Genomic DNA, 14,396 nt, shown 5'->3' with positions numbered 1-14,396 from the left:
AATACCTGTAATCATTAGAGTGCTAAATTAATGAGAACATATCCATTTAAGTATGTTTTCCTTCCTCATTTAACATTCCAATATTAAAATAATATTTTGATTTTATTTATCAGGGTTATCAAATTTTTAAAAATAGCCATTCCTTTGATGCTCTTGGAAGTAGCCCTAATCAAAACTGTTTAAGCATGAAATAAATGTGTGATTAAAATTATGAAAATATAATTGAATAGGTAAAATGGACATAATATGCTCATAATAAGAAGGAAAACTGGCTTCTTATTAATTTAGAATTTTAATAAATCATATCATTATTATGCCATGCTATGCTATACCATGTTAGAATTTGCTCAGTAATTTAAAACATAATAAAACTAGGGTACATTTGTTCATTCAAAATTCAATAAATCAAAAGATGGTTACTCAGAGCAAAATTAAAATGAAAGGTCTAAAATGGCATCTTTGAAGCACTCCCATAGACTGGTGCTTGGGACATAATTTCTCTTCCATACCTTCTAGGTTGCCCTAAGCTGTGTGAGGTTAGAGATTCTGGTCTGTATCAAATCTATTCTTTGGAATTCTTTTAGGTTGCTTTCTGTGACCTATACCTGCTCAGTTTTGTAAATATTCTATGTATGGTCATTAAGAAAGTGTATTTTTATTGGCCAGGTCTTCACTGAGTTCCACAGCAGCTGAGGTAACATAGTTACAGTTTCCACAGAATCATCAAAGTAAGAACACAAATCTGATATGTACAAGTTTCAGTTTGCAGGTACCTTACAAAGCAAGGCCTCTTACTCTCTCCCTCACTCTCTTTCTCTCTCCTCTGTGTGTATTTAATATATACATAGATGTATATATATATATATGTATGTGTGTGTGTGTATACACACACACTCATAGTATGTTCTGATTTTTTGTGTCTTTGATTTTTGAGTGTGTCAAAAATTGCTATCAAAAGTTTTTTAAGTTTTGATTTTAATTCATTTATCTCTACCTTCACTTGTGGAAGCTTTCTGCTTTATAGATGTTTATGCTGATAATTAAATGCATAAATGTTCATGATGTAGTTTCTTACAGTTTGCTATTACAGATCTGTGTCTCTTCTGCTAGTCTTTGCCTTGAATTCAGTTTTCTAACTAAGATGGCTCATCTCTCAGTTTTCTTCTGTTCACATTTGTTTGATCTCTCTTTTTCTTTTCTTTATCTTTCAATCCTTGTCTTTTTTGAGTGTGGCTTTTTGTGTGTGCTTTTTAATTTTGATCTGAGATCCTGCTTTTTAATTGGCTAGAATAACACATTTACATTTATTGTACTTGCTGTCATATTAAGATTTATTTTTGCCATCTTTCTTCATTGTCTTTATTTACTGCATTTTCTTTTTGATTCTTCCAGTTTTTCTGCTTTCCATTAGAAAGGCCTGTTGAGTTAAAAGTTATGAATTCTCTGATTGTTGTTATGGTGATTGCTTTTTAGCATAGACCTTGGTTCTGAATCAAGGGTGGTTTTGCCCCCCAGTGGACATTTGGTAATGTCTGAAGACATTTTCGGACGTCATGTTATTGTAGGAGTGCTTCTGGCATCTACTGGATAGAAGTCAGGAATGCCACTCAACAGTTTATAATGCACAGGACAGCCTCACCACAACAAAGGTAATGAACAGTTATCCACACAAAACACCAATAGTGCTAAGGCAGAGAAACCCTGTCCTAGACAGTACTCATTATTTGCCTGCATTGATTTCTTAACCTTATCAACATCTCTTCTTTCAGTAGACTGGTAGCTCAGCCAGCATACTTCCATATTTCTTTGGTCTTCCAGGACTTTGGTTTCCCAGATGTGAACACTCTTCTATTTATGTTCAATATCCTATAGCCCTTCTTGTATATTTTCTGACTTTTTTTTTTTCCCTTAGGAGGGTTTTTCAATCAGCTCTTCCAGCCTCCCAATCCACTTTTCAACAGAACTACCACAGAATAGTAGGATAAGAGCAATGATGAGTGAAGACATGGATATTATAGCCACAGGAGTAGCACTCCTATCCTACACATTAATTTCAGTTTACACTCCATGGGGAAAGAGTTCTCTGGTTAATAAGGATTGAAAACTTCACCTACATTGCCCCACTCACAATATACATTAAAGTTTCAGAAGCCTGGAGTAAGCAACCCAGTTTAATTTATTTAACCTAGCATTTTCAAAACCTTTTGGAGAAAGAAAAAAATTCTTATTTTCCAATATTTCTCAGGCGCTCCAGTTTGGGAAACCACACACCAGCAGTTATGAGAAGTTAAAGAGTAAGTACAGAAGCCCAATCCTTTCCCTTAAGGAGAAATTAATGTGCAGAGCTTTAAAATTTAGTGTTTTAGGATGGAAGCTAAAATTGCCTCTCTAGCTAGACACGTGCACATAAAAACTCCAAGAATGCTTCCCTATGGACATTTGCTCTTGAAGACCTAAAAGTTTTCTTTTACATCAGCATTCTAATAGAGTATACAGGAGCGGAAGCTGTATTTCCTAATTATGGCACAACAAGTTAGAATAGTTAGAACAAAGAAACAATCTGAAGGCAAGGCCACAGAAAAGGAGAGTGGCTTTGATTTTTATGGCCCCCTGCCCTTGGTCCTCACCCTCCCCTCCTAGCACAGGTGAGCAAAGCTTTTCCATCCTTGGCTTAGGACTACAAAAGACAAATCGAATCTCCCTGGATCTCTGGATCTAAAATGAAGCTATAGTGGGAGAATCCTTGGAGATTCTTCTGAGATTTGGTTATCAGGAGGACGAATTCTTTTGAGAAATGGAAGCTGTATTGTATTTTTTCTGTTGGGCTTAGGTGGTGAACCAGTTCTCCTTTTTAATTGATCCTGCGTTCACTTGCCCATTCTGTTCTCAACAGCAGTAGTCTTTTTGCCATGCACTTTTCTATTATAGACTAGGGTGAGGCGCGCATAGCTACAGTTTGCATTTGGAAGACAAAGTAAGAGAAATACATTTCTTGTTTCTTAGTGTCCTTGTTTCTTTAAGCTTCACTAGAACTTTCTGCAAAGATTAATTTTTAATAACCTGCAAAGATCTTTTCTCTATTATAAACTGTGGAGCCGGAAGTAGGATTCTATACGCTAGAGGAAATAAGTATCATCCAGCAAATATAATCTTTTTTGAGGAACTTAATACATTTTTACATGTGTTGTATGAAATGAGTAATGACAAAATTTGAAATATTTTATGCCAAGGTTTCAGGTTATTATTAATGGATTTGGAAATTAAGTAAATGGAGCTTTGCTATAGACGGCTCTATTTTTAGCCCAGACTGTGAACAGAAATCGCTGCTCATTAGATGCCGACACTATTCTCAGACCACTACCTGTAATAGCTTATTTAATCCTCACAACAGACTTTGGGGGTTATTAATATTACCTCCATTTTGTAGCGAGGAAGTAAAGACACACAGGGGTTAACTAAGATGCCTAGGATCACACAGCTAGTAGTGATAACCTAAACTCTGCCTCAGTGGGCTGTGATAGCCCTCTAATCACACCAACACTGCTCCCGCAAGGAGACTTCTGCCCCGTCGAAGAGTGCAGGTAAACCTCGGGATAGAGAGCCCAGGGGATGCCCTTCCTCAGGGTGATGGAGACATGGCGTGGCCCCCACCACCAATTCCCCCATTCCAGGCCTCTTCTCTACTCCAGTGCCTCCCTGTCGTGCAGAATCTGGTGCCGAAAACTTACATATCCCAGACTTCTGTACCACTGTATTCCAGATGCAAATTTGCTCCTTTCATTTAGATGCACCTGTGTAAGATAGGGAAAGTGAGGTGAGCTGTGGGTTCCTCCGCTTTTTGCCTGTGGCTAACCCAAGCATAACTTAGAGAAATTAAGCTTTTCCACCACAGTGCCATAGCGTCCACTCACTCGCTTCGTGGGCACCCACTGGCAGCAGTGTGGTGACGTAACCTATGCAGCTTGCCTCTGGAGGATGACTCCTTGGTGGGTGGAGAGCCAGCTGCTGTGGCCTGTGGCCCTGCAGGTCGCAGGTACTGCCCAAGGTTCCCGCACTCAGCAGGTCCCATGTGGCCTCTGAGGGCGGCAGGAGCAGAGCGAATGTTATTTTGGGGTTGTTCCAAGAGGCCCAGCCTAGAGTCCATTTCTCCAGTACCTAATTCTCTGCATTAAATCCCTTCCTGGATAAAATATCTATACTGATTCTGTTTTTCTGCATGTGACCCTGACAATACGCTTGGATTCCCAAGCAAAGACTAGCAACTCTCCCAATAACCTGCAATAAATGCCTTTGGGGAAGGAGTTGACCTCAGCACAGACCGTGCAGGCAAGCTCAGGTGATATCTGCTATGAAGTGTTATTATTAGTGTAAGAGAATGGGCTACTTGTCAGGATCAATTGGCAATCTCTTAAAATGTGTTGCATTTAAACATATACAGAAGAATGCATCTCGTTCTCTTCAAATGTTATTTTGCCATTCTCATTGGATTTTCCTGGTTTTCCCACCCACTCAACCCCATCCCTTTGTCATCCACTCCCCTGTGGTTCCTTGATGTTTAACTCATTCTTACACTTACTGTATTCTAATGAAATCCCCATTTTCTTGAAGAGCCTATTAGGAACTTCCTAGAACATAGACCATGTATCCCCAGGGTTTAACCCAATTTCTCAAGTGGAATAAATACTCAGTACCCATGGACCTAATGTATGAATGAAAGTCCCCTTTCTGGGTGTTACTGTATATAGATATAAATACCTAGCAATGACTATTAAAGTGAATATTGTGCTGATCAGAGTGGATAAATTCAGGTAAATGCCTCTTGTTGGAGAACTGCCATAATGAGGCACATTTCTACCTGGGTGGGAGGCTTATTATGTCTGTACTGAAGACCAAGGGAGCTAGGAAAATATTATGACTTTTTTTGTAGAAATGAGGCAATTACTGTGAAAGACGTATTAGGCAATCATCTTAGTAACCCAAACAGGGCTCTAAGCACACATTGTGAATATAAAGACAGGCACATTTTGCAAACAAGTGATTTTCCAAAGGATACAAACAGCTCCTGCCTTTAATTAGGCTAAGATGGTGTTGCTTTGCCCAACTGCCTCTGCCAAAGGGGAGGCAGGCAAAACTGTGCAGTCACCATAGCAGGTCACCACCAGCACATTTACTGTTGTCTCATTTAATCCTCCCCAGTGAGGTCTGAATTATCACCAACTCCCACTTTACAGATGAAGCTGTAGAAGTGACACTATTGGAAAATGGCACAAAGGCCTTGAGAGCTAGTCCTTTGGCTATGAGCCCTGCCCTCTCTGTCCCTCATCCCTGCCTGTTTTCCCAGGGCAGCCAGAAGCAAGATGGGATCCTCAGGCATCTCAGTTGCAGAAAGGACAGCAGTGACCCAGCCCCTTTCTGCAGAGCTGGGGCTCTGGCCTGTCCTCAGGAACCCCTGAGTTCTGGCTGTTCTCCAACCACTGCAGTGCATTTGGACTCTCAAACCTATTTTTCCCATAGCCTGAGATCCACACAGTTCAGATGGTTACTTTCTGGTGAAGGAAAACTGCAAGGGCCCCATAGAACATCAAGGTAAAATTCACATCCCTGTCTTAGTCTGCATTGAAAACGTGCCATCTGGAACCAGGGAAGAGGCAATCAGCTCCACCTGCATGGATCTGTCGTCTCCAGGAAAGCTGCATTCCTCCCGGGGCACCAGCTTTAAGCAGGACGTTGATGGGAGGCAATGTGCTGAGCACAGAGAGGGCAGGAGGGGAAGAAAGCGCACGCCACCAGCCCCTCCCAGCACCCCACACAGCAGGCTCTCCCCACCTCAGTCCTTGGACACCACAGTGGGCCTTACCCCGCCCCCCACAGCCTACCCCCATGTCCACCCCCACAGCTTCTCATCCCTCAAGCACTCATGACCCCAGTTGGCCTCCCTCCATGTAACTTCCCCTCACAGCACCCTGCTCTTTGCCTCCTTATCTTCTGTCACAAGTTGTAATAATACTTTTGTGTTTTTTCTTCGTGTTTAAAGTCTGCATCCTCAATAGTTTGTAAGCTTTAGTTCAGAAAGGACTGTATTGTTTTTGCCCAACCATGGCCACTGCCCATCTCAGCACAGCAGATGGTTGGATCTTGGTAAGATCTGTGGAATGAATAAATGAACACCCCGTGCATGAGGGCGGATGGATAAATGCATGGATACGTCCCAAGTAGTGGGTGATAATGGGTGTCCAGGCTGAAGAAGAGAGGATATAAGGTGGGGCCCATGAGAACTGGACCCCAAGTGGAAAGTGTGATGGGATGTTTTCTTTATGCCTCATTCTCAGACCCAATTAGGGAACAGTTAATGAAAGTTTTAGAAGCAAGCTTTCCATGCTGGGATTTCACACAGGTAAGAGCTATTTGAAATGAAATAAACTGCCATAGAAGGAACTATTTCTCTGTTTCTGGAGGTGTTTAGGTACCAGCTAGATGATCACTTGCCAGGAGTGTTGCAGAGTGGGGAAGAGATTCCTGCATTAAAAAGGGATGGTCCTGAGGGCACCTGAGGATGCTTCTAGCTCTCTGATTCTGATTCCAGGTGCTGCTGCTTCTCTTAAACTGGAGGTGGCATTAAAACCCTTTGCTCCTGTCTTTTTTTCTGCATACGCTGTTATCTGATATGATTTTCTACTGTTTTCTTTCCTTCCTGGAAATATAGATGAGGTCTTGTCAGAAAACTTTCTGGACTATAAGAACCGTGGAGTCAATGGTTCTCATCGGGGTCAGATCATCTGGAAGATTGATGCCAGCTCTTACTTTGTGGAACGTGAGTACTTTTCCCATTCCTGTTGCTCAGGAGGAAGCAGAATTCAATTGCTTTGTTCTTTATTCTGTAGCATTGCCTCCACTTAGAAACATGCCATGTTAAAAAGCGATGTAGATTTAATGAAATGCTTAAAAATAGTGAGTGGTGAGCTTTGTAACAGCCATCCAAACCAGCCCAGAGGGCCACTCCTTTAATTGCAAGGGAAAGTTTGGTTCCTGTTCATTCATAAGCCTCTGGATTTAGGACCTTTTAGTTCTTGTCCCTTAACTTTCACTTCATGGCTCCCCTGGTGCTATATTGCCCCTTCTGTATCCTGTTGTCTGGTTTTGACTTTGCTTGACTAGTCCTTCAGGACTCCTGGCTCATGGCCCCAGCATGTGGTGATCTTCCACACTTTTCCCTGATCTTCGGTGTTGACCACTGTTCCTCCGGATGGGGCTGAGACATTACTACTGCCAGCCTGTGTCTTTGCTTTCTGACCTACTGACATTTCTAGATATATAAGCTTGTCATCGTGTATCTTATTGAGATATTTTCCAAAATTGTCTTCTGTCTTTGAAAAGAGCTGATTTTCACAGTTATGGAAGGATTTTCTATATAGGTCCCCAAACTGGCACATTGCCCTCCACATGAGGACATACTGTATACACCTCACGTTTGCTAGCTGGAGGAGCACACAGATTACCCTTGGTCCACAACTCCTTCCCTCCCACATGGGCACTGGAGAGTGCTAAACGCACAGATCCCTTCATGCATCTCCTGTTTGTAGCAAGTGTTCATTCAATATTCTGAAAGGAAATGGAATAGTCAGTGTTCCAGCTGCCCAGTTCTCAGAGGAAATGATGCACGGCCAGAAACTTAAAGTTGTCAATTATCATCTGACTTGTGGTTTGAGAAAACCTGTATGTTTTAGCATGTTTTGTTTCTATTTTTATTCACCCTCATTTTCCTTTATTCACTTAATGAACATTTTGTAAGACCTTCTGTATTCTAAAAAATAGATTTGAAGATGAAAGGCCTCGTGTCGGCCCTCTAGAACTTTGCCGTGTCTCTACTCCTAGACTGACACCAGTGCCCCTATTTTTGGATCAGCACAAGCACAATGGGTAGACAGTCAGGAGATTAGACACTGCTGGGTGTAGGGGAGACTGACCTCATGGGATGTGATTGCTAAGCATAATGAAATTCCCAGTAAGAGATCTTCTTTTCCTTAATACGTACCTCCCCGGCTCTAGCTTTTCTCCCCTCTAATCCATCCTGCATCCTGATACCAGACAAAATGCCTTGAACCTGATTCTGCTACCATCTGCCCCAAAGCCTCATGGCTTTGCTTTCCCAGCTGTCAGCTGAAACCTCTCTGCCCAGCTTCCAAACCCCAGCACAACTCACCCTCTTCCCTCAACCCTACTTCTCCATCCTCCCAGCATGTCCTCCTTTGCCCTGACCACACCAGTATCTTCCCCTACACCACTAAAAACATCATTCATTTAACAGGAAGAACTTGGGTGAATTTGATTTAGGGGTAAAGATGGGCTCCCCCTAGTGGTACCTAAAAAACTTTCCAAATGCCAGTAAGAACAGAAAAGGTAAAAACTTCGGTTGTCAATGAACATTAGACATAAAAGCAGACAGAATGCCCCAGTCTCCACTGGAAGATGAATGGGAGAGGCCTTCCTTACTATATGCCCGTTTTCCACTTTGGGGTTCTAACTGAGAAATAGACACCACTAGGGTCAAAATACAGTATCGCCTCAGGAATGAACACAACTTGCAAATTCTTATGTTTTCAGAGTCAAGGAAATGTGTATTAAGGATAATATGAAATTAAACTGTTTCTTCATTCTGCTTGAGTGGATGTAAAAAATTAAGATTTGTGTATAAATCAAGCCAGCAATAGTGCCATTTCTTTCAAATCTTCAAGATTTCTGTGACATTTAGAACATTTCCTGCATATTCACCCCAAATAACAAACCATTTAATTTAATCATCTTCATCAGCCATATGAAGACACACTTTAAATATCATTAGAAAGCTATTATAACAGCCCTGTAAAATATATAAAATCTACTAGACTAAGAATATCTAACTGTTTTGGGAAAGTGGATGAAAGTGAAATTGAAAAGATGGATATTTATATTCTTGCAAATATATCAAATGAGAGATCAATATACTAAGAATGTATTATGCTATACAAATGTAATGTAATTTTTCAAAAAGTCAAAATTCATCAAGACAAAGTTTAATTGAGTTTGCAAATGATTAGATATTAACTCAAGGCATACATGTAAATCAAATAAATTAAAATGCTATAATGATGTATAGTTTAGGAGTCTGAATGCATTATATATAATATGCTATGAATTTATATTTTTAAAATGAGAAATGGTTCACATTTTTGAAAATTGTGATTGAAAATGTGCCAAGTTAACAAAGAGGAAGACATTGGATGTACAAAATGTTCCAAGTGACTGTCCTTCATTAACACATCAAAGCCACAAAGGTCCTCTTGTCATAATAATAATGCAGAATCCAGGTCATTATCCAAAAGATTGCAGAAGGTTTTGTTATGAATAAAAAATAAGACTTTGCCATCTCTAGGTAGTAATAAACACACTAATCTAATTGGTAATTTAATCATGCCTTCGTAAAATTAAAAGTAATTTTGCAAACTTTGAATAGTGGCCCAACTTTAAATGTTAAAGTACAACAGGTCATTCTTTCTACCTGGGGGTTAAATTAAAATATGAAAATAAATGAGGTTTTATTTTATTTTTACTTCCCATTTTTTCTCTTTATTTCTCCCTTTTAGGACAGTGGGAGTATATTGCTGATTAGCTGGAGTCCATAATGTCCGAATAGCACATTTCTTTTGGGATTATGATTCAGTTTAGAATTAGGTAATTGCTATTGATTTATACATGTTTTTTAAAGGTCTGACTAAATCAGACTTTGAAAGTACCATCAAATTAGGAACATACAAAAACAGATATTTTCTGGACTCCCCAAGGAGTTCCATGCATAATAAAATACAAAAGACAGTGAAGCCTGAGTCATTTCCTATTCCCTGGCATAAGTTTTCCCTAGTGGGTGTCTGGCTATTTGCCTATAGAATAATTGCTGTAATGTGAGAACTGTAAAGACCCAAATTTTAATACTGACAAAAGAAAGAACTGGTGAAATTTTAGCTTTACCCATCCTATCACGTTGTGTCATAACAGTAACTAAAATACTATTTTTTAATAAGCGCAGTGATGCTCATCCAGCCAGTCTCAAGCCTTCAACTGGAGTTAAACCAGTCCTTGCTGACTGTGTGCTCCCATGAGAAGCCTCTCAAAGTCAAGCTTGCATTGCCAAGAAACAGCGGCCAGAGGCAGTGATTCTGCAGGGAAGCCATCTTTGTTGATCTCTGGCCCAAATCTGCTACCTGTAGCCCCCGTTCCCTGTAGCTCCCCATCAGCAGGTAGAAGGGTAGCGTGCCTGGAACAGCCACTGATGAGGGCCAGAAGTCTCCCACAGGGACCTGCTTTCCCACCTGCTCCCATGGCCCGTCATGTTCGCTGTCATGAGCACCACAGTCACGATCACTGCCTTCTCACAGCTATCTGGCTGTGATCCAGAGATCTTCAGTCCTGCTGCTCTGCCTTGCTGCGGCTTACGGCCCCTGGCTCAGCACGGCTGTCACCAGCTTCTGCCTCGCCTCCGGGTTGGTCACTCACATGTAGCCTCTTCCCCTGCTCTGCCCTGCTCCCAGATTCACACCCTGAGAACTGCTGGCTCAGACCTCATCACTCCCTGCCTTTGTCAGAAAAACATCCCTCAAGCCCCTTTTCAGCACATCATTTCCAAATCCTTTCCCATCACATCATCCAAAAGTCAAAAAACACACAGTGGCCCCTGATTACACATGACATTCAATCTAAGCACCTCATCCTGCTGTGAGTTTTTAAGGACACCAATCAAGCACAGCAAAGTGATATTCACGCAAGTGGGAGGACATGAAGATTTGTGTCCTCACCCAACCCTTTGGCAGGGGGCCCGAGTGAAAGGCACGTGGGCTCAGGGTCCACCCTGATGTGACCCATTCTGTTTATCCATCTAACAAATGAAGTTAACGTACATTCCCCACAAGGTGACCCCAAGGTGAACTGATTCACCCTGTGAGTACCAGCCACGTGTCTGGTATGGCCAGGTGCACTATGCATGCAGAAGGCTTTGGGTGAGGGATCGCAGTGCAGCTCTGAGTGGGGTCAGAGCAGGACACATTTCACTTTGCATTTCTCCACTGGGAATGGACGTGTTGGTGTCTTGGTGACAACTGTGAATTGAATGGCTTCCATGGTTGGAGATGAAGGGCAGCAATGGGAAAGCGTAGCTCTGGGAGAATCACTGGCTACCCTCATTAGCATTTCTGGCACGTGCTTTCTCCTTTCCAGCAACACAGCAGAGTGAGGGTGGGCGCTGCTGGAGCCGGAAAGCTACCCAGCCCAATGATCAGACAGATCTGATAAGGTCGACCATCCAGATGGCTAAGGTGACACATTTTAGTTGGATCTGTGCATATTCTCCCCGAGACTCCTCTATTTTTAGAGCTGGTATGGCTGACAACCGCACTGTGGGCTGCCATTCCTGATCACTGCTCTGTGATTTCCAGGGAGATGTCTCCATTTGTTCTATAATAAGCATCTGAGTCATAGGCTCTCAGCCCTCAAGGAGTCTGAAGTCTACTTGGGGAGACTAAACACAGTCTTATGACAATCACACTGCTCCACAGGTTTTCCATAAGGAACAAGTATGGCTCCATATAAATATTTACAAGAAATGGGCATTTACATTATTGTGTCATTTGTATTATATAATTCCACGGAAGCCATCGCTCATCCTGTTTAAAACTATCCTGTAGGGAAATAATGGTCAAAATTGCACTTTACAACAATCACAAAGTAATTTCAGTTGACTTGCGTTATTACTTATATTTCTGAAAATTTGAGAAAAGAATATACATATTTCACAGCAATACTCCTAGAGTTCATTTTCCTCTTTTCAGTGTCCTTGCACCACACAATTCTCCAGGCATCCCTCCTTCCTAACTTTCTCCATAATTCCAGCCTGATCATAGCTCACACTCATTCTGCTCTTCCTCCCTTCCTTAGTTCCTCCACATTTTGCTTAAAAAGCCTAAAAGGAAGAATCTTGCTGGAGAGAAGCCTGCTGGAATGGTAGAAGAAGGAATCCAATCACCAAATACACAACCACTCACTCTTCCTCAGACCAGAATGAAGATAGTCATACAGAATATGAGCTGCTGGAGGCCAACTGAAGGGTGCAGTGGCTCTGACTGAACAGGGCCAGAGAGACAGCGGGAGTGGGGCAGTGCGAGGGCAGGGGTTCAGGGGGAAGACAGGTCAGAGGAGTGGGGAGATATGCAGGAGGCTCCTCTTCCATCCACCAAGTATGACAAGCCTAACTGTGGTGTGCAGTCTCTTCTTAATGTCAAATATTCCACTGCATCTGGAGCATCAGAATCAGTCTACAGTCTGCAGAGGTGTCAGTCTCTCACATTAGATAACAGACCATACAAAGAGCAACTAAGCATTATTATGGAAAGCAGCTAGAAGGACATAACCAGTCACACAGCTCAGACTGCAGCAATACAGATAGAGCTGGCTTCCAGCTGGATGTGCATCAGTCTCCCAATGAGATGGAAACTCTTAATCAACACAGAGAAATGGTCAAAGGTCCTATTAACCCAAACTGAAATTTTTCTGGATTAACCTTGAGTTGCCTTGTCAATGAGAGAATATACACCTTCGTCTGCCTCTGTTAACCCTATAGTTCTGGAGGCCTGCTGGGGACTGTGCTGGGCTCCAGTGCCTCAGAGCTAGAGGCGAAGGCTCAGTGCCTGCCTGCCCAAGGCTCTCACATTCTAGTAGGGGGTCATATACATACTTCTGCCTGTGTCTTGTGTCAGCGGAAGGGAGCTCCTGACCTGGCCTGGGGCACAGAGTTGATCACCACCTATGGATAAGAGGAGCTTGTAAACAGACTTGGCCAGTGCGAAGGACTGGTGTTGGGGGCCAAGCAAAAGGGACATTCTAGGCAAGGGACAGCACCCGCAAAGGTATAAAGGCACTGGGGGAACAGGCTGGGGTAGATGAGAGCTCAGAATGGAGTCCCGGAAAGCAGGAGAAGCAGGTGGAGTGGACATGGGAGGGGAGAAGAGAAGGAACAATGTGGAGGATTTATTGTGGACACAAACTCCTTGACACTCTTCTCATCAGGAGGCAGGGTCCATGTCCCCTTCCCTGGGGTCTGAGTGGGTTCCGTGACCCTGTGCAAGCTGCCATGCTGAAGGAACACTGTGCCAGCTTCCAGGCTCAGGTGCTGGGACACTGATGGCTCCCACATCCTACCCCTTAAAGCACTGCTTCCTGGAGCCCTGAGACAGCTGCATGGAGAGAGCATGTGGCCAGCCCAGCCGCTCCAGCTGCCCTCCCAGGCAACAGCAGAGGTCCAGCCCAGCTGTTACCAATGGCAACAGCATGTTAGGCCCCGAGAGAGCTGCTAGCTGGGCCCAGTCACCTCCCAGGGCTTTGAGAGATACTAATACCCAGCTGTTGTTTGCTGTGACATTTTCAGTTAGATTGTTATGCAGCCATAGTAGCTGTAGCACCAGGGAAGCAAAAGAACAGGGCTGTGGAAGTCAAGGGAAGAGAAACTATGAAAGGAGGCGGTGTCCTCACGACCTGGTGAGTGCCAGTGAAGGGGTGCGGAGACATGGGCCCAGGTGCATCTGCAGAGGGTTGCCACTTGGAGCTGTGCTGATGTTTGCCAAAAAAAAAAAATCAACGAACTCATAAGAAAGATGGCAGGTGGATGGGCAGCAGAGAAACAGGATAGAGATGGGCTGGCGCGTGCATACAGACTGAGTGCAATGAGCTGTAGAGCCAAGGGTTCTCACCTGTTTAGTGCTTACCTGTGTCCACGTCATGACAAAGAGCTTCCATCCTTTCATTTCCTGCTGATGGGAGCACCATGAGATGGGTGCCATCACCATTAATTTGAGGAGAAAACTTAGTCTCCCAGAGATGTAGGAGACAGTGCAGCCGGGATTTGAACCAGGCTGACCTACCTGTGCTCATCAGCCCCAGAAAAGAGCCTATGGGGACATTGGAGATGCAGGACATGGAAGGTCCATAAGGAGCGGAAGGAACAAGATGCAGAGAAGACTTACTGAGACCGGCCTTTCCTGGAAGCCCTTGACCCAGTACGGACAAGATGCCCACAAGTGGGGGTGGGCAGGAAGAGCACAGGGAGACGAGGAAGATGTGTTGTGCCAACCACTCTACAGTGCCCGTTTTCCTCACAAGGAAACAAGGAGAAACTGAAAGCATGTAGGCATACAGATGTGGTGGAGTCAAAGTAGAACTCCATGAAAAGGCATTCTCCCCATCCCTCTTGTACTCAAAATCACAGACACATGGGGCTGGAAACAATCAGGATGCTGAGCAGCACCAGAGCTCTGTCTCCAGAGTGGTCTCAACAAGAGAAGGAGGGAGCACCATGTGCTTCTTATTCTCCCTGAGAC

The 14,396-nt window shown here is 43.2% G+C and overlaps 1 protein-coding gene across 3 annotated transcripts in view; it reads left to right on the top strand.

The window, feature by feature from the left end:
* HECW1 (HECT, C2 and WW domain containing E3 ubiquitin protein ligase 1) overlaps window positions 1-14,396 on the top strand; it is a 374,060-nt gene that overhangs the window by 173,281 nt on the left and 186,383 nt on the right. For all 3 annotated transcript variants that reach the window (XM_057504386.1, XM_036918894.2, XM_036918893.2), the window contains exon 4: window positions 6,704-6,811. In XM_057504386.1, coding sequence (XP_057360369.1) covers window positions 6,704-6,811 — 108 coding nt within the window. The remainder of the gene's footprint in view (window positions 1-6,703; window positions 6,812-14,396) is intronic.

Source organism: Manis pentadactyla, chromosome 7 (assembly GCF_030020395.1).
Source record: "Manis pentadactyla isolate mManPen7 chromosome 7, mManPen7.hap1, whole genome shotgun sequence".
Lineage (NCBI taxonomy): Eukaryota > Metazoa > Chordata > Mammalia > Pholidota > Manidae > Manis > Manis pentadactyla.
The sequence above is the reverse complement of the archived record's forward strand: the minus strand, read 5'-3'. Positions and strand labels throughout refer to the sequence as shown.